The 27,302-nt window shown below is 40.3% G+C and overlaps 1 protein-coding gene across 4 annotated transcripts in view; it reads right to left on the bottom strand.

Moving 5' to 3' along the window:
- Positions 1–26,596, bottom strand: part of SS18 (SS18 subunit of BAF chromatin remodeling complex) — a 60,655-nt gene extending 34,059 nt beyond the window's left edge. For 2 of the 4 annotated variants that reach the window (XM_074944472.1, XM_074944474.1), the window contains exons 1-4: positions 26,395–26,595; positions 24,319–24,395; positions 22,560–22,644; positions 5,389–5,542 (exon numbers count right to left, since the gene is read on the bottom strand). In XM_074944472.1, the coding sequence (XP_074800573.1) occupies positions 5,389–5,542; positions 22,560–22,644; positions 24,319–24,395; positions 26,395–26,592 (514 nt within the window). In that variant the 5' untranslated portion in view covers positions 26,593–26,595. Of the gene's footprint in view, positions 1–5,388; positions 5,543–22,559; positions 22,645–24,318; positions 24,396–26,394 lie in introns of all 4 variants that reach the window. The other 2 variants (XM_074944473.1, XM_074944471.1) reach the window with 2 other exon arrangements.
- Positions 26,597–27,302: the final 706 nt, after the last annotated feature.

Below are 27,302 nucleotides of genomic sequence, written 5' to 3'. Positions count from 1 at the left end.
GTTTGTTTATGAAACAAACTCTCCTTTTCCGTATGATTGAGAACACACACTTCATTAATATGGTTCAGTCATTAAGACCAGGATACAATCCACCCAACAGAGCAGATGTCGCAGGCAAATTGCTGGATAAAGTATATGAAAGAGAAATTGAGCAGTGTGCAAAAGGTCTAGAGGGTGAAATTGTTAACCTGAATCTTGATGTGTGGAGCAATGTCCACAATGATCCTGGTGTATGTGCTTGTGTGACAACAGAAGAGAGGAATGTCTTCCTTACAGAAACAATTGATACATCAGGAATGCACACACAGCAGAATACTTACAAGTAGTAGTAGTAGTAAAAGCTATAACAAACTGAAAAAAAATTCAAATGTATAGTACACAGCTTGGTCACAGACTATGCTGCAAACGTATCCAAGATGAGAAGAAATTTAGAAGAGAGTCCCACGCTAATAACGTACGGTTGCAGTACTCATTTGATGCAGTTCCTAGGCAAAGACTTCAGTGTTCCAGAAATAAAGGCTAATGCTGTTGAAATTGCAAAATACTTCCATAACAACCACTTTGCAGCAGCTGCTCTGAAAAAAGAGAGAGGAACCAGGCTAACGCTCCCACAAGACATGCGATGGAACTCAGTAGTGGACTGTTTTGAGCACTATATCAAGAACTGGCCTAATCTGATGAGAGTTTGTGAACAAAATTGTGAAAAAACAGATGGCACTGTCACAGTCAAAGTTCTTAACATTGGGCTGGAGGGAAGTGTTGAACACATGCTGAGTACCCTGAAGCCTATTTCTGTAGCCTTGAACAAAATGCAGGGAAATAGCTGTTTTATTGCTGACGCTGTTGAAATTTGGAAGGAACTGAGTGAGATCTTAAAAACAGAAATATGCAATGAGAGAGTTAAATTACAAGCATATTAAAAAAATGAATGGGACAAACACTGTCTCCAGATCATTTTCTTGCATATATTCTCAATACTCAGTACCAGGGTCAAACCTTAACTGCTGAAGAAAAGGAGTTGGCTATGACATGGACATCCAGCAATCATCCCTCCATAATGCCAACCATAATAAACTTCAGAGCTAAGGGTGAACCATTCAAGAAATATATGTTTGCTGATGATGTTTTAAAGAAAGTCACACCAGTGAACTGGTGGAAGTCACTTAAGCACTTGGATTCAGAGACTGTTGAAGTGATAATCTCACTTTTTATCAGCAGTAGCTTCTTCTGCTGGTATAGAAAGAATATTTTCTTCCTTTGGACTAATTCATTCCAAATTGAGAAACTGTTTGGGACCTGAAAAAGCAGGAAAACTTGTTTTTCTTTTCCAAATTATGAACAAACAGGAATATGAAGGTGAAGACGACTGAATTAGCTGCAGAAGCCAATATTTTAAGTTTCTCATGTTGACCTGTCTGACACAGTCGATTTAATTTTTTTTTTAATATTTCATTTAACTATTTTAGTTAAAAACAATTTTAACAAAAACAAATCTGTTATTAAAAAACCTGAATGTTTAACTAAATTCAAAAATTCATATGCTTGTTTTGTTAAAATATTATGTTTGCTGTTGAAGAAAAAAATCCAGAATACATAACATTGTTGTTTTACTCAAATAAAACAATTTAAATGTCTGTCTGGTGATGTTCTCCTCCTGATACAGCATGGCAAGAAAATCCTCCAAATATTAATGATTAACCTGTTCAATTGGAGATAGTTCACAGCCAAATGACTTCATAAATATCTGCTTCAATTACCTTTGGTAAATGAAATAACCAAACAATCATTCATTTTCTGATATAGCTGTAAAACTAATCTGAAAACTTTTCAAAATAAATCACTTTAAAAATGTATAGTGTGTACCTTCTAAAAATGAAACCTACATCCATCTCTGAGTTGTGAAGAATATGTATTAACCTTATAACAACCAACAAGAATGCACTTTTATGTAGAAATCCATGATTAAATCGAGTCTTCCTGACTAGTGATTTAAATCATGATTTAAATCAATTTGATTTAAATCAAATCCACCCTGGTCCTAAGTGGCACACAGGATCTGGTCCAAGAGGTGAATATAGCTCAACCGCTTAGTAATAGTGAACATAATGTAATTAAATTTAACATCCTTGGGGCGCTGGATACCAAAGAAACCCACCACAGTAGCATTTAATTTCAAAAATGTGATCTATATAAAAATGGGGAGGCTAGTTAAACGGAAATTAAAAGGAACAGTCAAAAGAATGAAATGCTTGCAAGCTGAATGGAAACTACTTAAAACACCATAACAAAGGTTCAAACAATATGTATACCCCAAATAAAAAAACCAGTAAGAGGGCCAAAAAAAATGCCACCTTGGCTAAACAGCAGAATAAAAAGAGGTGATTAGTGACAAAAGGGCATCTTTATAAACAGGAAGGCCCATATTGCAAGACTGGTCAATATGATCATTATCACCTGTTGCTTATCAATACAGTCTGCCAAATTTTCTCAGACCGTAACATGGTCATCCATGCTTTTGTGAGATACAGGCTCAACTCGTGTAACTTCTTCAAACTGGTCTTCCATGAGACTGAATCCAGAGAAAGTTGGTTATGACCGCCTTCTGTGATCACAAGGACAACAGTGCCAGTTTGTCAAATAATACAATTAAGGGCCTCTGTAGTAAATAAAGCCTTTTGTTATCTAGGTCACAAGTTTCTGAGCAATCATCTTTTGCCTGATTTCCTTGCCCAGCAGTTATGATAGTCAGGGAATTGGTCTACAGGAAGCCCTTTGGTTTGCTCAGCACTGACCATCGTTGGGCAGGTCTTTTTCCAACACAGGACCCTGGCTGTGGAAGACCTTTCCAATAGTAGGCCTTCCTAAATCCATAAGTTGCTGTTTTAAGGGCATTAATTCTATTTACTTCAGGTAGGTCTATTCTTGATCATTTTCCCCACAGCTCCCTTGGTTTTGCATGTTATTAAATGTGTACTGTATTTGGACTAATTATGTCTTCTTATATTTTTAAAATTTTGGTTTTGGCTTCTATTACAAAGTGTTTATTGGGATCTGTGACAGTTCAAACCAGGGTACTGCGATAGGCCCTGCTGGACTGATTGAGGAGCGAGACCTGAGATAGGGCTGCAGATTGAGGGACCTTACAGAGGGCACTGAGACAGGCCCCTGTTGGACTTCTATCCCAGAAGGGGTTTGGGTGTTTTGTTCTTTGTGTTTTGTTGTTACTGTGTTTTGGGTTTTTTCGTGTTTTGGGTTTTTTTTTAAATAATCTCACATAAAGACAATGTGACTCGGCCAGAGGTCTGAGTCACTGAAGACCCACCACAAACAGTGCAGGCATTAGTACTGAGACAGGGGAGCTCATGAGAGGTGAGTGTGACCTCATTACAGGTACTTATTCTGAGATATCTAAATATATAAACACATACACAAAATAAAATAACTAACTGCAAGCATATATTTCAATTACTAAAGGTCTGAATATAGGGAACCTTCCACAGTCTTTCAAAAAAACGAAATTTGCTACATTTCAAAGTTGTACATTTAATATGATTTTTTCCCCTTCTTTCTCCAAGGTGTAGGAAAAGATATTCAATGGATTCAGTGTCAACCCCAATATCAGAAAATGACCCATCGTAAACTGTCTCTGTTTACCTTCACATTCTCAATCTTAAACAGAGAGGAGAAGGAGCAGATAGATGTATATTTTAAAAAAAGAATATGTTGTGGTAGAGGGTAAATTAAACTTGGTTAGTAACCATATTTAAATATTCTCTCCATTTGGAGAATACCCAAACAAAGTTTATTTACCTTTCACATATTTTCATAAGAACTCTTTTTGTAGTCTACCTAACTGGCAAAAGATGTATCTTTTTAAGCACATTAACTTTCTCCCCCTTCGTTCTGCAGTGAAGTGTCAATGCTCACATTGTGACAATGATCTTTTCCAAGGAAACAGATTACTATCATAAACACAATATTATGACTTTACTAGAGGCTCAAGAGACAGAATTGTGAAGGACAATGCCATTTTCAATGTGAGCAGATGGACGCTAGGAGAGGCAGGAAACTCCCCACTGAGAATCCCTTGCTTCCATGTAGGAATTGAACATCATCATTTTTGACGAAGCAAAAGAGATCTCTTCCGCCAAATGCAGCCTGTGCTACAAATAGATGATTTAACTAAATTCTGCTCCACCTATATGACACGTCACTAAAGGACTGCTTCTCCCTCTCTAGAGGCTAGCCAGCCACTTTTCTCAAAAAGAAATCTGATCACTATCTGATCATTTGAAACCTAGAGTTGAGGGGAAGCTAGGGACTTGTTAGTCTGATAGGAGCTGGAGCAATCACAAGATTTTTACCCTCATGTTTTAAATTCTATCCTATTTATTTATATATCTGTAGAGTTTATCCATGTGCTTGTTTGAGAGGGGTGAGTCTACAGGGAACCTTTGACAGCAGCTTCCTTTCTCTGGAAGAATCATCATCTCAGAGCTTTGGTCTGAAGAGCTCACTTGTACCCACTGTGGGGAGAACTGAACAAAAGAAACCCTGGGAATGTAGTTTTTAAGTTAAAAGCTAAACTATGAGAAATAGGCACTAAGACTTTATGAGACTAAATTCTGGGAAGCTGATTCCCTATTAAGAAGTAAGCTTTTCCACAACTCTCTCCATTCTGATCTCACTGCTAACAGGAGCACTTATCTCTTTAGCCAGGACCGGGGCAGTGTGGAATTTTACCATCTTATTTCATTCCTTTGTTTTTCTACTTCTCGAGTACAGACTTTTTGTTTGTTTGGGGTTTTTTTTGCAATTAAATGACTTTAAATTCACATCTGAAACAATAATCTTCAAGGAATTTCTTCACAAGTTCCTTAATATTCAGTGTCTTCAATAATAAATGGAATACAGAAAATTAGTGGAAATTAGATTATTTTCTATAAAGTGCTCTATTTGTAAAGCTTACCCCAGTCTGAAGCATTCTCTCTAAGTTATATTTACTTTATTACTCTCTCGTTATTTAGCTGTGATGATTTTAGAGTCTCTCCTTTATGGAAGGATTTGTATTTCTTCAGCCACAGGCCAATACCTTTCCCCAATAAGCCTTCTAAAGCCAACTGTAGGGCATGGTTTCAGACAGACTAAATTTAGCCAGTTCTGTTCATCAGAGGAATGCTGTATGTCAGCTACATCAAAGCCCAAGGGCAGCCTGATAAACACTCAATACAGGTCACGTAGCTCTGTAGCTAACAAACTCTAAGAGAGCTTGTACTCGGGGGCATTCAAAGCAGTTTTGTCATCAACAATCTAGTATCCCTTGAGCCCCCATGTCGTTTCAGTTGCTAAGCAACACTGGTGTTAATGTCTTAGAGGAGAAAAACTTACCAGGCATCTGGCCGTTCATCTGGCTCTGCATGTGTGGTGCAGGAGGGCCCCCACCTACCATACCATCTGAAGACATGTTGTGAGAACGTGGAGGTGGGGGAGGGCCACTCTGACTCATCCCTCCTGGACCCATAGGCATATTCTGTGTGGGTGGCTGAAAGGAGACAGTTTAGTCAAACAAGAGAAGCATTTAGTCTGACAAAAATATTATATGTACATATGGTACAACAGTTGCCTATATTGTTAAGTGGGGTATGAAGGAAAGCACTGTGAAAAGCATTTCTTGTCTCTTCTGATACATTTAACTCCTCTTAATATTAATTTTAGTAAAACATTAAAAATTTTACATAATGTATTACATTAATTTTGCATAATGTATTAGACACACAGCATCTTTCAGCATGGCTATTAAATAAAATACAAATCAATGCTTCATTAAAAAAATATCAGAACAATTTAAGATTGCTTCAAAAAACATTAACCCCCTACCCATCCACCCCCAAAAAGAGCATTTTAAAGAACCACCCCTTTATATCTGCTCTTTCAAAGCAACATTTGTTTGGTATAAAAATAAACATTCTATGATCTTCTCTCACCAACAGTTCCTGGTGCATCCACTGCTGATAACAGACTTTGCACCAGTAAAAAAGTAGTTACAAAAAGAAAGAACCCCTAAATGCTGAAAGCATGCCAAAAATCTGCACTATTACAGAGGAGAACTGAGAGTGTTAGAAGGTCTGAGATCCCTTCTTTTCTATCCCTCTGAAGGTTCATAATTTTGTGCTGAACACCCCCTACAGGCTGGAAGCACATTAGTGCTGCTCTCCAAAGGTCCAGAGACAGCTGCCTAGAAAGGATGTTTATGGCAAATTTCCTAATGAAATTGTGAGGAAAATAGCTGAATAACCTTGAGAGTTCAAAGAGGGAAAGCAAGAAAAACAATATACATGAGTAGGAATTTACCACTGGATTTCTACTCAGAAGGATGTATGGGGGTACAGAAACTGCTGCTAGCTAGCTTCACTGTCCCATGCAACCCTCAGGAGATAATACTAGCCCCTTTGCACACCTCAGCCAAATGCTCTCTGTGGGATAAAAATGCTCTCTACTATGAGAGAGCTAAGATTCTTTCATCTGGGGCTCCTCAGACAACCACCACGATACCCCATGCAGGCTACCATGCTCCGGAGCATCCTCTCCTGTGACACAGGTATGTGGTTATTTTGCCAGATTCCCTTTTACAGAAAAAGATAAGATGACCAATGGGTGACCTCCTTTGGGTTAATTCCCCTGCAGCCCTGTCCTTCCCTTCACTATGTCTATTCATTGGGGGTTCAGAAGAAGATAGAGCTGGAAGTGACCACTGTCTTAAAAAATGGATGTAAGTAGCCACCCCTCATTTTTCAGAGGAGAGGACATTTAGTTTCTTGACAATTTCTTTAGGAAGTCTGCTAAAGTTCTTCTTTTTGGTCAGCTGTCTCTACACCCTTGGTGGCCAGCACCAATGTACTTCCAGTAAGCAAGAGGAAGAAAAAAGCAGTAAGGAGATGGCTTCCCTACTAAAACCCTTCTCCGTCCTCTATCATGACAAAGAACTTATCTCTCACTGCAGCAAAAACAGCAGGAAATGGAGGGAGTAAATAGTGGAAGGCAGCTACCATTCTACAGCAGAACCTCAGGGTAACAAATACTAGAGTTACAAACTGACCAGTCAACCACACACCTCATTTGGAACTGGAAGAACACAATCAGGCAGCAGCAGAAACAAAAAAAAGCAAGTACAGCACAGTTAAATGTATACTATTAAAATCAAAAGGGAAAGCAGCATTTTTCTTCTGCATAGTAAAGTTTCCAAGCTGTATTAAGTCAATTTTCAGTTGTAAACTTTTGAAAGAACAACCATAATGTTTTGTTCTGAGTTACGAACATTTCAGAGTTATGAACAATCTCCATTCCCGAGGTGTTTGTAACGCTGAAGTTCTACCGTACTTGATCTTCCTCCTCTATTAAAGAAGAGGGAGGAGGTCCAGCTCTTGCTTCCTTCTACTTCAAGAGGCTGATCCTTCCTCACTAGGGTTGTGGGACTCTTTTTGAATTGAGCAAATTAGCTCAAAAAAATATTTGTAAATAGACACAAGCTAAGAAAACTCAAGATTTTATTTCTCATTTTATTTTAGATGGATTGCTTTTTTGGAACATGTGGAGCACCAATATAGGTCAATGGCATACCATAATACAGGCAGAATTCTCTCAGGGCAGAGGCCAAAGAACCACACAAGTTGGGAAGAACTAACAATCTATGTCATTTCTTTTCTTGTTAACACTTTCCCAGATAAAGATTAACTTTGCTAATGATTTACAGTTGGATTTAGAAAGATTGAGAAAAGGTTAATGTTTACACAGCACTTTCACGATGAAGATGATCATCAAGTTTCAGCTGTAATTAAGAGTGAAGTGGTGAAATCCTTGTGGTGGTATTTGCAATAAAGCTAAAATACAACAATAGCCAAAGAGGTTTGCATACCCCCAAGCAAGAAAAAAACTGACAGGAAGTCAAGGGGGAAAAAAATATGGCTAAATCACACAGTTCCCAAGGCTATTTGAGCCAAACAGGGACAATACTTCAGAAAATGGAAATCCTACTTTAGTGAAGCTAACAGAAAAGATCATAAACACAGACAGCTTAAAATGTAAGATATAAACTAGAATGGTTAGGAGAGAATTTGAGCAAATAATCAAGGACACAAAAACGTATATTATATTTGAAACAGGACCCACTGTGAATTAGTGGGTCCACTGAGAGTTACCAGGAAGTTAAGGAATCAATTAAGGAAAATAAAGACATGGCTTCTCTGCAAACTGATTTCTTTGCAACAGTCTCTATCACAAAAGACACTGGGGAAAATGCACCTCAGGCCCATTATTTTCAGAAGAAAACAATAAGGTACTGTCAGAAACTGAGTTGCCAGGAGGAGGTGCTAGAGAAAAATTGCTAAATTAAAGTGCAATACCAGAACCAGATGACACTCATCCAACAGTTCCGAAGACAGTTAAGAATAAAGTGTCAAAGTTGTTAACATAAGCAACCTCTCATTACAGTAAACTACTCTGTCAGAGGACTGAAGGGTAACAAATGTTATGCCTATCCTCAAAAAAAGGCAGTGTAGCTGATCTAGGAATTACAGACCAGTGAGCTTTATATATAGTATCAGGTAAACTGACTGAAATAATTAAAAACCGAATAAAACACCGAGATGGACACAGGATAAGGACAAATTAGTACAGCTTCTATAGAGGGAAATCATGTCTATCTAATCTATTAGAAATCTCTGAATGTGTCAACAAAAAAAAGTGAATAAAGGAGAACTAACTGACTCAGCTTATTTAGAATTTCAAAAGGTCTTCGCAATGTCCCTCATAAGGGTCTACTGAGGAAACTAAGTAGTGCTGATGTGCATACTGTCATGGATCAGAAGTTGGTTAAGAGAACAGAAATATTTAATAAATTTAAACATGGAAAAAGGCTACTAATGTGATGCACCAAGGTTCTGTAGAAGAACTGGTGTTTCATATATTTATTAATGTACTGAAAAAGTGGGCACATAGCTGACAATTTGCAGATGATACAAAATATTTATATTATTCAACTCCAGAGAGGACTGTGAGGAAGGAATAAGCAGTATGATGGCAGATTAAGTTCAATATTGATAAAAATAAGATAACGTACATTGGAAGGAATGATTTGAGCAACTCATAAATATTGCAGGGTTCTAACTTTCCTGTAACTACTAACAAAAAAGACCTGGATATCACTGTAGATAGCACACTGAAAAAGCTCAAAATGCAGAGGCAATCATAAAACAAGAAAAGAAAATGTTCAGTGTATGAAGAATGGGATAAGAAAATATAATGCCATTATATTTATAAATGATCAGTTCAGTACCATGTTCAGTTTTGGTCACCCCATCCCAAAAAGATAAGAGAGAAACAGAAGCACTTCAGAGACAGGCATCAGATGATTAGAGACCTGGAAAGTCTTTCATATAAGACGTTGAAAAGACGAATACTGTTAATTTTTGAAAGGAGACAAATACAAGGGGATATGATAGCAATACAACCTCATGAATGGTATACAGCAGTTAAATTAGGAACTCCAATTTACCCTTTCATAGCAAAAAACAAGGGGACTTTCAATGAAACCGAATGGAAACAAATATATAACTGATAAGAGGAAATTCCTTTTTATACAACACACAAACCGACCAAGGAATTCACTGACAAAGTTTTAGGAACAAGATGTAAGTAGGATTCAAATAATTACATATGTATATGGACAATGATAACACACAGTTACATTAGACGGGATATAAACCCTCATACTGCAGGGCATAAGTCAACCACTAACTGATGGGGATTAGAAAGAAATTCCCCCTACATATATAATTATCCACTATGGTGTTTCTAGCACCTTCCTCTGGAGCATCTGGCCACTAACAGAGGAAGGATACTGAATTAGATGGACTACTGGTTTGACCTAATATAGCAAACTCCACGTTCCTATACGTGATACTACAAATAGCGGGACCTTATTCAACAGGTAGCCCATCACTTTCCAGCCTGCTTCAGTAATAATTTAACCAGCCATCAGATTAATAGAATCATAGAATTGTTGGACTGGAAGGGACCTCAAAAGATCATCTAGTCCAGTCCCCTGCATTCATGGCAGAACTAAGTATTATCTAGAGACCATCCCTGAGAGAGGTGTTTGTCTAACCTGCTCTTTAAAATCTCCAATGATGGAGATTCCACAACATCACTGGGCAATTTATTCCAGTGCATAACCACCCTGACAGTTAGGAATTTTTTCCTAATGGCCAACCTAAGTGGCCCTTTCTGCAATTTAAGCCCATAGCTTCTTGTCCTAGCCTCAGAAGTTAAGGAGAATAATTTTTCTCCCTCCTCCTTGTAATAACCTTTATGTACTTGAAAACTGTTATCGTGTCCTCTTTGTCTTCTCTTCTCCAGACTAAACAAAACCAGTTTTTTCAATCTTCCCTCATAGGTCACGTTTTCTAGACCTTTAATCATTTTTTTGCTCTTCTCTGGAATTTCTCCAATTTCTCCACATCTTTCCTGAAATGTGGTGCCCAGAACTGGACACAATACTCCAGCTGAGGTGTAATCAGCATGGAGTAGAGCAGAAGAATTACTTCTCTTTTCTTCCAATACTCCTGCTAATACATCTCAGAATGATGTTTGCTCTTGTTGCAACATTGTTTACTATTGACTCATATTTAGCTTGTCATCCACTATGACCCCCAGATCTCTTTCTGCAGTACTCCTTCCTAGGAAGTCATTTATTTTTGTATGTGTGCAACTGACTGTTCCTTCCTTCTATTAGGTATTAAACCTTTTTGCTTAATATTAAGCTATAACGTTCTGTTTTTTAAAACCAGATGAAATCTAGATCAATAGCCTCAATACTTCTTTCATAAATTAGATCAACTATAAGCATCATGACCACTTCGAGTAAGAGACACTAAAACACCAAACAGAAAGAACTTAAATACAAACTGACTTCATATTACTGAAAGGCTAAAACTTTAAACATCTTCCAAGTTAAATTTTTTCTTTGAAAAGCAGACTGGACCTATGGGATGCCCAGTCAATCTCATACTTAGTCTTAGTGTAGAAGATCAGATCTGGAGAGAATAAGGATGAAGGCTGGTTGGCATGGAAGGATTTTTTCAGGATTAAATGCAGAAGGGAATTAGAGTCCATGTTGATTTTTTTTTCCAGTTACAAACTGGAATCTATTAAATTATATGATAAATTAGGGAAGCCAAAACTCATTCTGAGCTGTGCACTCACGCCAACAGTCATGCAGCACTTTTCAAAGTTGTAGTGAGGTTTTCTTCAAGGTTTTAATACAGGACAGAAGCAAAGCAGCAAACAAGTGCAAGTCTGGAATTTTCTGCTACGACCCTGACTCATATCAATCAAAATTACTATAGCCTTCCTGCTGTCAGTAAAGGACAAAATACTTGTTTGCAGAGTACTGACAAAGTTAAACAGGACTGAGATATAAGACTAAGTATAGCAGAGACTCTGGAAGTGTTAAAACATGGAGGAGAGGAAGTAAGCATTGCTAAATCCTGCTAAAACACTTTACTGCTAATCGGTAGGGAATGCAAAAGCATATTTTAAAGTATGCTTTGGAAACCTTGTTTTTCCTGTAATCATTTTAGGGTTTATTATTATTGTTTGTTATGCAATGTAAACAAATGTTCCCCCACCCTCCTATGGGCAGAAGAGAAATGGAACTAAATCAGGATTTAATAATGTGTGTTCAGGTCTCTGACGCACAATTCTCTGTAATATAAGATTTGCCATCCTATGAGCTACCCTAACCTGCAGTCTATTGCCAATATCGCAGCCTCTGTCTATTCTATTGATAGGTGGCAATGGCATCTGCAGAGCACTTACTGAGGTGTGAGAGTGGGAAATAAGTTAACAAAAGGGCTGAACTTCTGAGATTTGAATAAGCAAAAATGTGAAAAATGTAAATATAGTTATGTTTATTCTGCTACTTTCAAAGAAAAACAGTGGAAGTGTTAGGAAAAAAACCCAGCATCCACTTTTTCAGAATGTGATTTTTTTTTTCCATATAAAAAAGTATGTGTGACCACATGTAGCTGCGAAAATAAAGTTTAATTACAAGTGTAATTTATCATCACACTGCTGCTGATAATCTTACTGAAATGTGATATTAGTGGCAAATAAGTCCAAAGGAATGACTACCACTTTCCAGCCTGATTTTATATTAATACTTTTAATATCAAAAGAGAACTTTGATTTAAATATTTGGATAGAATGTTCAACATGTACACAGTAAAATATTTCATCATTAAAATCAGCTGACCAACCAGAAGAACTGTATTAGAATACTTTTAATGTTTGTAGCGCAACCAGTTCTGCTGTAAAAAACAATATGAAATCAGGATAACAACTGGTTTATGGTTATATTTTAAGCGCTAATCTGCTGTTAGATGCAACTGTTATGAATAAAAGGTATACAGGATATTTAAACTTCCTTTAAGACAATTCTATTGCTACAGACAATAAGTGAACTTAGGGCACACTTGAGATTCAGAGCTGGATGGGTATATGGGGTACTGTGAAAAATGGGTGGATCACTTTCTTTTTAAAAAACTGGTCTTGTCCACCTAGAATAAACCTGTTTTTAAAAAGGCTTTCTTCAAGACACATGTAACCTTAGAACAGGTACCTTCTGCTCTCCAACTGTGTAGTTCCTTCTTCTTGGGGTATCAAGGAGACTATTGCTCAGGTTAAGGCCTGGTCTATGCATGGTTTGTTGGCATGGGGGTGACGGTCAGTTGTTTGGGGGGAAAGCATGTGGGTGTTCAAAAAAAAAATCAAATCCCATCCCTAACCAAAGCAGCTTTGCCACTAAAAGCCCTACTGTAGAGGCAGTTATACCAGCAAAGAAGCTGTTGAGCCAGTACAACTCATTTCTTTCAGGGAACTGGCATAAGCTATAACAAAAAATGTTCTTTCACTAGTGTATATGATGCTACTCCCCTGGGAGGGTTTGCTTGTGTAGATATACTGGCACACCTCTTATAGCGTAGATAAGGTCTAAGATAGCCGCAGAAATAGATTTATTATAGAAATGTTTTGATGGTATTGTGCAGTACTCCATGATTACTAATGAAGAATTTTACATCACATAGGCCAGAGCATGAAGACAAGATTTAAGAGAGTGGTTTAGAATCTTAGTGATTAGACAAAACAAGGCTCTCTAAAGCAGAATGGACAAACTGGTGAATACTGGGAGTCCACGGTACTCCTGAGCTAACTCATAGGCTGGATGATGAAGGTTTGAGTTTTTAGAAACACAGCAGGCCCAATTCTCCACTTTATACCAGTGTAACTACACTAGTACCAAAAGAGATATACCAGCATAAAACTGGTATAGCACAGAAGATAACCAGGCACCAAATGGTAAAATGAGGGGCCCACTAAACTCAGTTTACAGCAGTGGTCTCCAACTTTAAGAATAAGATCACTTTTTGAATTTAAGTGCAACCCAGGATCTACCTCAAAGAAAATGTAGAAATAACCATAATCACACAAACCCAAACACCCTTGTCCCACCCATTCTCAGGCTCTGCTTTGCTCCCTCCATCCCTCTCCCTCCGTCACTTGCTCTCCCCCACCCTCACTCACTTTCACCATTCTGGTGCAGGGGGTTGGGGTGCGGACTCTGGGATGGGGCTGAGGGGTTCAGGGTGCAGGCTCTGGGAGGGAGTTTGGGTGCAGGAGGGGGCTCAGGACTGGGGAGGGGGTTAGGGTGGAGGCTCTGAGAGGGGGCTCAGGGCTGGGACGGGGGTTGCGGTGCAGGAGGGTTCAGGGTACGGGTTCTGGGTTGGCACCGCTTACCTCATGCACCTCCCGGGCGGTGACACAGTGGGGCTAAGGTAGCTCCCTGCCTGCCCGGGCCCCGCGCTGCTCCCGGAAGCATCCAGTACGTCCAGCAGCGGCTCCTGGGGGAGTGAGGGGCAGGTGGCTCCGCGTGCTGCTCCCATCTGCAGGCACCGTCCCTGCAGCTCCATTGGCCGAGGTTCCCTATTTTCGGCCAATGGGAGCTGTGAAGGTAGTGCCTGAAGGCAAGGGCAGCACACAGAGATACCCTGTCCCTGCCCCCTTCTCCCCCCGAGCCACAGGGGGACATGCCAGCCACTTCCAGGAGCGGCGCGGGGCCGGGGCAGGCAGGGAGCCTGCCTTAGCCCTGCTGTGCCGCCACACTGTTAACAGCCGATCTCCCAGTTTGACTGCAGGAGGGTTAGCAACTCTACGCGATTGACTGGTTGACTGTGGAGCATGTGACGATCTCAGTCTACCGGTTGGTGACCACTAGTTTATAGGAATCTTTAATGTTGCCTAGAGGTTTCCTGTTTTTGTTTTTTAAAGTCTTTCAAAAGTCTTTTACTGCTCATAGATTCATTTTTTGTCTTGACATGACAGAAGTTTTGCTGTTTGCTGGGATTAACAGCTGAAGAATTCTCCCTCCGCACTCAGCCAAAGGAATCTGACCATCTGTTTGTAATGGACTAGTGCTCTTTTGGAAAACGTACCCAAATCATACATTTAAATATGAAGTCATATTTAACTATAGTTTTTGACCCTACAAAGAGTGTAAATAAGTCATACAGCATCAGAAACATGAAATATATGGAAAAATTACTAAAGGTTATCTCCTGCTGCTTTTAGACCAGGCTCAGCTAGCCACTGCAAACACACTGGTCCCTCACCAGGAGGTAATACAATTGGACCATAGGCTGCTGCTCCTCTGATGATTAAAGGATATAGCTAGCAGTTCCAGTCGTATCTAGACACTAGTCAGTATGTAACAACGAGCAATTGTGTGTCATAAACAAAAGGCTTGAAATGTGGTAATCCACCTGGAGAGATCCTGGCTATCATGCTGTGCAAAATAAATATAAATGCTCTTGATGAGATCCCTTCTAAACACATGGGGAATTCAAATTCAGTCTCTGTTCTTACAAAATGCTTGCACTACTACAGCAGCACCTTGAATGTGCCAGAATTATCATCCTCTACCTTATCAAGATAAATCTGACTGCTAAGAAGAGATAGTCTGTATAAAGAGGCTTACCCCTAAGTTTCCCTGCTCACTGGGAGCTTTGAGTGAAGAATCTGAGCATCATACATGGTTTAATCCTTCCTCAGGTCTCAGGGAAAGCTAACTGATTTCTTAATTAGCATTATATGGATAATTATACAGCATCAACAGATATACAACATGAGGCTTGATTACTGAAATATCCTCCGAGCAAGGCTGCTCCCTCACTTGCTTGTTCAGAATACATCAGGAACACTACTTTGTTTGGAGCTATCCTGATATTTTGCCCATTCTCCTTTTTTAACACCATCTGTTGCTAAATAGCAGCATCAAACTTGGCACTGTGGGTTTTTAAAGCATTTAACAGTATTGGTACTTCTATGTTTAAGAACTGCTCCTTGGACTTTGTACTGATGCAAATACTATGATGGTGGTGGGTGAATGTAATACATAGGTACATTGAAACCCCTTTCCTTACTTTTTCATAATACGAACTCATGTTTCGTGCAGGTTATATTTTACGAATGCTACTGTTATATATCATTTGTTTCATTTTATTATCCAGCATTCTTCATACTGAGTTATTGCATTCCCTCTAGTAAATTTTTTTTTAAAGTGTAAAAGGTTATTTACACCACTATTAGAAAAGCTTTGTAACAGAGAGATAGAGAGAGTTAATAGAAACACCTATTGGAAATTGTGGCCTGTCTTCTGACTCAACAGTGAATACCCAGGGAGAGAAGCCATGAACCACACCATTACCCCCTTTGTTCTCAGCTATTTGTAAGCTGAATGAACGGGGTAGAACCAGTGAATTTTATGACTTCTTAAAGTATTTTATAAAAAGCTGATAGCCTCTGGTATAGTGTTGCTTTGGCAGAGGCTAACATACCTTATCCATTTCTGTTTTTAAACCATACATATCAACATCTACCCTCTTACAATCAAGACTGCTAGTCACAGCACAGACACAAACCCAATGAAATTCATGCTATACTACCTAGAATATTATCAGACCTTACTAGCTAGGTAGGGTCAGATCTGGTTATTGCTTATTTAAGGTTGCGTTTTTAAAACTATATTTCAGGTTTTGTTCCTTAACTGATTAGATCTTTACAACTCGATACAATTATCAGAATCTAATAGTTTACTAACTGTAGTCTTCTTTTCAGAATCCTAACATGCTCTTTATAAAGCAGTAGTCTTAAAACTATAACTTGACTAGTATGTGCAAATTAGGCAATTTCCACATTCAATTTAAATACAGAATTTTCAGTGAGCAGAATTTTATTCTTCCCGTTCTGTCCTAAAATGTTGGAATCCTGCTATGTATGGATACATTCTATGCAAAAAGTTGGTATATTTAAATTTCAGATGAAGCACCTCCTAGAGATGCCTGAGATCCTTCTGCCTGAAGAGGAACTATATGAATATAAGATTGCATTATATTAACACTAGCTTTTAGAACCAAAGCATTCTTGCCTATGAAAGGACTACATACATATCTGACTGCCACAGCTTTTTATCCAATATAACAATCATTAATTTGAGCTGAGAAACTTATAACAGTTTATAGAGGTGCTATTTGTAGCCTTAGTAGTTTCTCTTCTTGAAGAAGTTATGTTAGAAGCAACTGGTATTTCAGTGACTGCTGTTGCGGTCTAGATTTTTGGAAAAAGAAAACCCCCACTCTACATTCAAAAAGCCTTTTGCACTTATATAACAGCAGTGATCCTGTACTGCTGTTCATTTATAAGCAGAATTCCATATTTGACTAAGTTTCATGCATGAAATGATTACACATCACATCCTCCAAAAATGCGTTAGCTTCAGGAGTCAAGTTTCTCATGCTTCCACAACACACACCTTTTTCTTAGTGTTTTATTAAAGCTCTTTCCACCATGTGATATGGGATGAGGAAGATAAATGGATTTTAGTTAGTTTCAAGGTTTTTCTTGCCACTTTAGAAATTCAAATACCTTCTATTTGAGGAAAAGTGTCACTCCAAATGCAGAATATATAGTTTATCTTCTACTTCATTAAAGGGACTGATGTTATGGCAGTTTTAAAACTGGGCAGGTGCACGTTGCTTTGGTAAGTATGCAATGAAGTGAAATTCCCTGAATAGAAGAGGAAAGGGGCAATGACTACGTGTGCTAGGAACTCTGGCTCTGTGTTCTACTTTCCAGATTGTCTACAAACAATTAGGGAAAGGGCTGCACCTAAATGTTTGAGAAAAAAGAAGAGCAGAAGAAGAGTTCCATTTAATTTTTTTCAAGGAGCTGACCAGTCAGATTTTGACAAAGACAAGAAGTTTGTTTTTTTGTAAACTCTCTACCCCAGTGGTCTCCAACCTTTTTACGCCCAAGATCACTTTTTGAATCTAAGGGCAACCCAGGATCTACCCCACCCCTTCCCCAAGGCCCCACTAATTCCCCAAAGCCCCACCGCACTTACTCCATTCCCACCCTCCCGCTCTGTTGCTTGTTCTCTCCCACCCTCACTCACTTTCACTGGACTGGGGTAGTGAGTTGGGAAGGGGTGCAGGCTCTGGGCTGGGGCTGAGAGGTTTGCAGTCTAGGAGTGGGCTCTGGGCTGAGCCTCGGGCAGGGGTGCAGGTGAGGGGTGCAAGCTCTGCTCTGGGGGGAGTTTGGGTGGAGCAGAGTGTTGGGGTGCAGGAGGGGATATGGGGTGTTGGCTCTGGGAGGGGGCTCAGGGCTGGGGAGCAGCCTCCCACTGAGCAGCACTTACCTCTGGTGGCTCCCGGTCGGCGGCGGGCACAGCGAGGCTAAGGCAGGCTCCCTGCATACCCTGGCCCCACACCGCTACTGGAAGGGGCCAGTGTGCCCCTGCGCAGGGGGTATGTTGCTCTGCACACTGTCCCTCTCTGCAAGCACCGCCCCTGCAGCTCTCCTGGCCAATGGGAGCTATGGGGGCAGTGCTTGCAGGCAGGGGCAGCATACAGAGGGAGACTCCTGACCCAGGGCCACGCTGTCAGCTTCTGGGAGCAGTGTGGGGCCGGGGTAGGCAGGAAATCTATCTTAGCACCACCAGAGATCGCAATCAACTGGGAGATCTTCTAGGATCAACCAGTCGATCACGATTGACTGGTTGGTGACCAATGCTCTCACTCTTATTAGGTTTTTAAGAGATGCAGCTAGGGATCGTTTCAGTATCTCTCTGTCCTCCACTCACTCATCTCCTACAGCCAAGCTGGGTTAGCTCACCATTGCTTGTCACTCAGCTTTCCAACTGCCCTTCTTCCTATCTTGGGAAGGAAATCGCAATCTTGGGCCTCTGTTCATAGATCCACATTCCAATGTAAGACCCCATCCCACTCTTTACACATGCCTCACACACCCCATGTGGTGCTGGACTACACAGCCATATTACTGTCCACCACTGTCCAGGAAATAGAGGAGGATCCCTTTAAGTGTCCAGGCGAAAGGCAGCAGAGTCCAGAGGTCAATTGTACCATGCTTGATGACCCCAAAGTCAAGTGGAAGGGATATCCAAGAGTGGCCCTACACTTAGAAGCATTGCTACTCCTTCCTCCATCAGATCAAGGGGCTGGGGCGGGGGGAGAGAAGAGTGGGTTCCACATGAGGGGTTTCCTTTCCTACTTCTGCCTTGCTGTTGTGAGCAATGGACGTTTCATGCCACTGATATCATTGTCATTTAATAATTCAGCATTTTATGATGTTTGCAAAGATGCTAGGGGCCTTGATAGGTCATCACCACTTCCCCTGACCACTGTATCTGCACCTCCTGATCCACAGCCAGCAAAAGTGTTACTTCACCCCCTTTGCTCCCCTTAGTAGAAGTTCCTCCCCCATTCCAGGAGCACCACTCCTTCACCACACACTCCTAAGAGATAAACGTGGTAGATCCACACCCACACCATAGTCTGTTCCTGGATGGGAGACCAAGAAGAAATTTAAAAAAAATAAATAAATAAAAAAGTCAAATACATGTCTCGTGTCAAACTACAGCTGCTTGATTCTTTGAAAGCCTTCCCAGCTTTTCTGGCTAAAGTTATTGCCTCCCCTTTTCAATTTTGGACTATTTAGTTCTTAAAAATTAAAAAAACCAACCAGGGCTCTCAAGCAATTAAAAAAGTTAATCGTGATTAATCGCACTGTTAAACAATAATGGAATACCATTTAACTATTTTTGGATATTTTCCACATTTTCAAATATACTGATTTCAATTATAACAGAATACAAAGTGTACACTGTCACTTTTAGACTTATTTTCGGATTACAAATCTTTGCACTGTAAAAAACAAAATAGTATTTTTCAATTCACCTAATACAAGTACTGTAGTGCAATCTCTTTATCATGAAAGTTGAACTTACAAATGTAGAATTATGTACAAAAAATAACCATTCAAAAATAAAACAATTTAAAACTTTAGAGCCTGCAAGTCCACTCAGTCCTATTTCTTGTTCGTCCAGTCAAGTTTGTTTACATTTGCAGGAGGTAATGCTGCCTGCTTCTTGTTCGCAATGTCACCTGAATGTGAGAACAAGTATTTGCATAGCACTGTTGTAGCTGGCGTCACAAGATATTTACATGCCATATGCGCTAAAATTCATATGTCCCTTCATGCTTCAACCACCATTCCAGAAAACATGTGTCCATGCTGATGATGGATTCTGCTTGATAACAATCCAAAGCAGTGCAGACCGACGCATGTTCGTTTTCATCACCTGAGTCAGATGCCACCAGCAGAAGGCTGATTTTCTTTTTTTGGTGGTTCAGGTTCTGTAGTTTCCGCATCTTTTAAGATGCTCTTTTAAGACATCTGAAAGCATGCACCACACCTCGTCCCTCTCAGATTTTGGAAGGCACTTCAGATTCTTAAACCTTGGGTCGAGTGCTGTAGCTATCTTTAAAAATCTCACATTGGTATCTTCTTTGTGTTTTGTCAGATCTGCAGCAAAAATGTTCTTAAAATGAACCACATGCGCTGAGTCATCATCTGAGACTACTATAACATGAAATATATGGCAGAATGCAGGTAAAATAGAGTCGGAGACATAACTCTCCCCCAAGGAGTTCAGTCACAAATTTAATTAATGCATTATTTTTTAATGAGCATCATCAGCATGGAAGCATGTCTCTGGAATGGTGGCCAAAGCATGAAGAGGCATACGAATGTTTAGCATATCTGGTATGTAAATACCTTGCAATGCCGGCTACAAAAGTGCCATACAAATGCCTGTTCTCACTTTCTGGTGACATTGTAAATAACAAGTGGGCAGCATTATCTCCTGTAACAAACTTGTTTGTCTTAGCGATTGGCTGAACGAGAAGTAGGACTGAGTGGACTTGTAGGCTCTAAAGTTTTGCATTGTTTTGTTTTTAAGTGCAGTTATGTAACAACAAAAAAATCCATACTTGTAAGTTGCACTTTCACGATAAAGAGATTGTACTGCAGTACTTGTACGAGGTGAATTGAAAAATACTGTTTCTTTTGTTTATCACTTTTACAGTGCAAATATTTGTAATAAAAAATATAAAGTGAGCAGCATACACTTTGTATTCTGTGTTTTAATTGAAATCAATATATTTGAAAATATAGAAAAACATCCAAAAGTATTGAATAAAATTTCAATTCGTATTCTATTGTTTAACAGTGAGATTAACCTGTGATTAATTTTTTTTTAATCGCAATTAATTGTGTTAATCGTGTGAGTTAACTGCAATTAATCAGTCCTAAAAACAACAACCTTATTCAGCATCAGACATATTTGTAAAAACTTTATTTTTAAATATTGAGAACTCTTTTCCATTATCTGGTCAAGTTACCACACAGCAAACCAAACCCTTGAAGATTTGGCTGAAAACTTAAATCCACTTATAAGAGAATGAACTTACATTTGTTTTTACAGAATCAAATTAAATATAGATCAGTTTTTTAAAAATGGCAACCAAGAAGTTGTTTTTTTCCCCCCTAAGTGTAGCAGTCATAAAAGGAAAAAAACATTAGCTAAAAATTTTCACATTGTGGAAGCTTCCTCACACATCATTAGAAATGAACCTCAGTCCTGACCTGCAAACCCCCTCTTATCTCAGTCCTCTTTCTTGAGTGCACACCACCACATCCAGTTGTGCAAACAGGGAAGTGTCCACTAGGGACCAGGATTAGGTCAAACTCATTTCCACTTGTGACCAGAACCAAGTTACCAATCTACAATAGGTCTCCAGAAATAAAGGGGGTTAATGCATTAGTCTCCTCCTACACACAGACCTCATAATTAGAGTGGCTCTAGTCAGGCTAAAATTTTACCTTTCCAATAGGATATTACAAGGGTAGCTTTACGAAAAAAGCCTAGAGAGGCACTGGTTTGAGTTGAACACAACTCAACCCTTTAGGTACTCAATTGTAGGGATGCTTCTCTACAGGAGCACACTTCTCCAGAGCCTGAAGAAATAATAGTTTATATATTTTCACCAACTAAAACTGTATCTGGCAAGGGATGTGTGTTTACCTTTGTGTTACAGAAGTGAAACAAAACATACTGGAAAAAGCTTCAACTGTATATTAATTTCAAAGAGTTACATTACCAGAAATGCAGTGAACCCCCTGCAGTTCTTCACAATGACTTAATAAGACTTTTTGATTGGGGCTATGTTATGTGGAAGCCTGGCATGGAAAGTTAAGAGGTAGCAGGCTACTATATTATCATCATCAACATTCTTCATTCTCCTTCCTTTCCCTTACTATGGCAGAAGTCAGGTCAGTTAATCATGGCTAGACTGAAGAGCAGACAGGAAGAGTTAACACTTCAACTGAAAAAAGTTGCAAGTGTATATACTCACAGGAGTTAAAACAATATAAAAATGATGTTCAATTAACAGAGTTAGAAACTGAAGCACTGAACATCCAGGAAATGGTGAAGGTAAAGTAGCCTATGCAATCTTCGTTGACTCCTGTGTGTTGCCATGATATGGTCTAGTTACATAATCACATACTGGCCCAAAAAGGAATCAGGTAGCCAGTCTGCCCCAGCTTCAGTCCTGGAGTAGGATAGAGCCAGCTGGGGGCTGACTTAACTTACAACAGCCGAGACTGCAGAGAGCAACACACTCTAGAAATGAACATTCCCCCACCTCCACAAAAAAAGGCTGGAGGGTGGGAGGACCACTGGTGTAAGAACCAGCTACACTAGCTGGATAACTACTCTCCTACTTCAGGAATCCTGACTTGAGGAGATACAGGGGCTTTCCACTGAGTTACACAAGGGGCATCTGGGTGCTATTTTTATCACAACACCAATCTTTCTTTAGCTAGCATAACATGTGTGAGCAAAGGGACTCCAGCAGCGTTAGGTACTGGTCCCAAGCAGCTATGTGAAAAAACTTTACTTTTCCCAGCCGGGGGAACTGAACTCAACTGTTCAAATCTTTGGGCCATCTCCAATTACCTTCTCACAGTATCAAGAGCCCACATGAAAACAACTGCCTCAGTTTATAGTATTTTACAAAGGTACTTACTGCTGGTAGTAGAGACTGCATGTTTTGATTGGAGTCTGCTATAGTGGCTAGGTAGACCAAGTTTGTATGCAACATCTGCTGATACCTATCAAAATGAACAGAGCAAGACATGTCCAAAAAAAAGCTAAGGACACAATAATATTTAAATTCACCTCCTTTTAATTTATATACATAGGCACAGTGAACTCTGATTTCAGTACATCAAGAAATTATGGGGATAGTTATAGCAATCCCAAACTGTCCACATTTTCCTTCCCGCCATGTTTTGGCAATTCCCTTGCAAAAGTACTGGAACCACTCAGGCACATTCTCCTAGTAACTATGACAGAAGCAGCAACAGAGTGACCCTGTTCTTGTCTGTTTCATGTCCTGCTCCAGTTGAGTGACCTAGGAAATGTGTTGTGTATGAGCCCTACATGACTATTTGATGCTGCCTGAAGCAGGTATTAGTGACAGACAGCTCATTTCTCTCTCCTTCTCATGCACCCAGCGGCAAAAGATCATACCTATATAGCAATCATATAATCAGAATAAGCAGCATATAATCAGGGCCCCATGTATTCCACAATTGCAAAATTTACCACAGAATTCAATCCTTGCTGCAGAATAGTGCTCTAGTATCTTAACTTCCTTTTCTTAAAGGAAAATTACGTTTCTAATCTTGGTTGCAAAAATAATCTGGTCATGCTTTCAAGGTTATAAGCCAATATCTACTGGAGTCTGCAAAAAAACCTCAAACCTGGCTCGTAGGGGTGGACAACCTCAGTCATCTCACTCAGGATCCCATGGCTAAAAGAACCTGGAATTTGGCAATTTTCCAAGATACCACAGAATTCAGCATTTTGCTGCAGAATTCATTGTTCAAGAGGAATAAGAATGAAGTGTATTTAATGGTGATACAATAAATTAACATTGAGACAGAATTTGGCCCCATTGTGACACAGAGCACAGAAGGCTTTGTACAGAGTGTTTCCCCAGTAGTCAAGAAGACAGAGTGAAAATCAGAAGTAAATTTCACACTTAAAGTTTACATGTAGAGGTACAGGCATAATCCTTTTTTGGGAAGGTGCTCACCTGGGGATGTGAAACAACCCAGACAGGAAAGGGAGCTGGCCTACTCGCAGGAAGCAGATCATGACCACACTATGCCCTTCACTCATGGCCTAGCCATGCTTGCAAGTACCAGTATGTTAATGCATTCAGATTTGTGTTGGAATGCTTCTAACTGAAAGATCAGCACTGGCTCACTCTAGAGGATGATGCATCCAACTCTTCCTCACCAAACATCAGGCTTGTCATGATACATGGCCTTTCAGAAGAGATTTGGGATAGGTGGAGGAGTACGAAGTTCTTGGATATGTCCGCAAACAGAGCCTTCGAAGTAGTGTCAGCTCCTCTCCCTACTACTCTGAATTACTAAGGAAGGCTTGAAGCATGTAATCTAACTCCTCCCCAAAGTAATCAAAGCACTGACACACAACAGAAAAGTCTATACATTTTTAATATTAAATCCCTTAATTTTTACCCTATATTACTGCGAGTGTATACTAATAAATTAGAACCAGCCTTTCAATATTTCTAGAGAAGGAAATTTTAATGATGTTCATATACTCCTTTAAAGTCAAAGGTGCACTATTATTAGCAGTGTTTTTGTATGTTCGTTAGCACAATTCTCTAGTGAGCCGATCTAAACAGTTTCGGTTTCCAGTTAAATTACTGATATCACCAGGTATAAAATACATTTAGATTAAAATCTTACTGTGAGCATTCTGAGGTCTTTCCTTTGTTCTGATAGTCCATTATACACTGAATAAGATGGTTATTTTCATCCAACATCTGAAATAATAAAACAGAAGTCAGGAATAAGTTTCATAACCTTTTGATGTAAGTGAACTAAAAGCGAGACCAATCTCTGCCATCCACATCGAAAAAGTGCTTTTTAAAAAATTTTTTCTTATTTTGTTTTGAAGAGACGTCATTTGTAGAACTTTTACCTCCTCCTCCTATTTTAATTCTCTATTTGTTTTATGGCTTTTAGTTTAGGGTTTTGGATTTAAGTCACTGCTATAGTTAACGCTGCAAAAACATTTTCTTTCTAACTCCTATTCTTCCCTTGCCACAATTTCCTACAAGTTTCCAAAAGTTTCATTTTCCAAGTTTGGTCTCTGCACAGAAATTTGTTTTAAATAGCTTAAACAAAAAAGTTTCCCCTCCCCTACTATGAAATGCTAGTGATCTGAAAAGAATATCAATAGCTATGGGCAGAAAATGGAACATTACTTTGAAACAGACCTCACTGCCTTTTAAAATTAGACTTGATTAATGTATGAGCTTTTAGCAAATTGCACTCTGTGAGTATAGAAAAATTGTATCAACTCTTCTCTATCACATTTTAGAAGTATTCAATTTGTGAATACATGTGTAGCTAACTTACTTTTCAGTAAAACAAACAAAAAAAAAATTTAGTCACAAAAATGAAAGAGGCACACTTCCTAATTTTCCACAAAATGGGTTTCTCGTGAACTTCTTACGGTGTCCAAGACATCATTTTGGAGGTATCTATAGGCAAATAGATGTTTACCCCAAAAACAGAGAAAAGCCACTGCCAGAGATTCCATTGAGACCATTAAGGACTTAGCGATTATCGATTTTATGTGAAAGGTGCTCAGATACTAGTGATGGGTAGTTCTATAAGACCCTAAAATAGATTTTTGAAACATTTCCTATGTAAAGAATATTGAACTTGTACAATTAAGCAAACAGAAGTCAAGGAATGACCGTTAAAATTGCATGTGCAACCTTAACTGTGCCAGTGTTAGAATTCTGTATTTATACACAAACTATTTTGCAGATACAAGATATACTGAGGCCACGTCTACACGACAGATCTTACAGTGACACAGCTGTACCGCTCCATCTGCGCCGCTGTAATATCTCCCATGTAGTGGCTCTGCCGATGGGAGAGCTCTCTCCTGACTGCATAATTAAACCATCCCCCACGAGCAGCAGTAGCTATGTAGGCATGAGAAGAGAGTGTCTCCTGCCAACACAGTGCTGTCCACATCAGTGTTTTTGTCGGTGAAACTTATGATGGTTTTTTACACCCCAATCGACAAAAGTTTTACCGACAAAAGTGCTAGTACAGCCATAACCTTAAATATATGTATCTTGCTTCCCACCCCAACTCTTGTTTACTTACACAGGCACATACCAAGGTAGAGGCAGTGCCTAAAACAGTCCTAGAGAAACACCCCAAGTCCCAAGCCTCTACTCAAACCATAATCCCACTTCATTAATGTGCAAGACTTTTAAAAAAATTAATAAAACTAAATTTAGAAGCTGCAGTTTTGACTTATCTCATCAATAAACACTTGACAAAGACCAAAGTTATAAAAGATTACTTATCCAAAAAGGTAAAGTATGACAATTAACTAATGAATACGTCTCATGTATAGAGTTAACTGTCTGACATATTACCCAAATTAGAGAAACGTGGTATTGGGGGGGGGGGGGGGCGCGGGAGAGAGAACGGGATATATTTTATTGGACCAACTTCTGCTGGTGAGAGAGACAAGCTTTCAAGGCATAGAGAGCTCTTTTTCACATCTGGGAAAGGTACTTCCACCCCCCACTCCTGCACCCCCAGCCCCTCCACAGTCCCACCCCCCACGGGCCCCTCCACAGTCCCCCCCACCCCCACACACTCTCGCCCCCAGCGCCACAGCCTTGCCCTTTACCCTCTGCCCGCAAGCCCAGCGCCTCCCCAGCCCCCGCCAGTCGCCGCCCCCCGGCCGGGCCGGAAGCAGCCCCGAGTCGGGCCTGGCCCCTCCCTCACCTTCTGGATGGCGGCCGGCGTGATCTCGCCCTTCCCCCGCTGCCTCGGGGCCGCGAATGCCACCGACATGTCGGGTCCCTGCGCGTAGGAGGCTCCAGAGCCCTGGCCGCGGACGAAGCCTCGGCGGGAGGAGGCAGCGATCCGAGAAGAACATCCACCACCGCGAGGGGGACGGGGCGTGACGGCTCGTGGGGCCATCCCATCCCGGTCGCGAAGAGGGGGAGATAAGCCTCCCTGCCACTGTCCCCCCTTCCTCCGACCGCGGGTGGCAGCCCCAGCAACACTGGGACCCCATCGCTCCGCTTAGCGAGAAGCGGCTCCACTGACAGGGAGCGCCCTCTTGGCTGCTTTAAACGCGTCCTCTTCGTTACACATTCCGTTCCCCCCCTTTGAGCGATTATGGTACATTCCTACCCAGAGCTCTCAGCCTGAGACAGGCTGTAAGTGGTGTGGCTGGGAGCAGGGGGAAGTGCTCACTTTACAGGGGAAAGCGGCGAGTCCCACCCTGCCCCCAGCCTTGGTTGCGCTCACTCATTGCGCTCCCGGCCGGGGCAGGCAGGGGGAGGAGTCTTGGGAGGCGCGTGATCCTGCCTTTCGCATCTGCTCCGCCTCTCGTTCAGCCCCTGGGAGAGCTCCAGCGACTCCGCTGCTGCGGGGTCAAGGCCGCTATAAAGAATCCGGCTGGGAAGCTGCAGCTGTGACACTTCAACATGTGCAGGGACACAGATGGCTTTATTTTGGAACTGACTTACCCGTAATTTAGTTGCCAGAACCGATACACAAAACGTGGCAAGGAACAACCCGAAATGGAATTAGATTACATTGCCAAATCCCTCAGAACACCTTGGGCTGCCTCAAATAAAACAGCTTGGTTTAGTTTCTTTACCTATTAGCTTAGCCAAGTGCAC

Source organism: Natator depressus, chromosome 2 (genome assembly GCF_965152275.1).
Source record: "Natator depressus isolate rNatDep1 chromosome 2, rNatDep2.hap1, whole genome shotgun sequence".
In the NCBI taxonomy this organism is placed as follows: Eukaryota; Metazoa; Chordata; order Testudines; family Cheloniidae; genus Natator; species Natator depressus.
The sequence above is the reverse complement of the archived record's forward strand: the minus strand, read 5'-3'. Positions and strand labels throughout refer to the sequence as shown.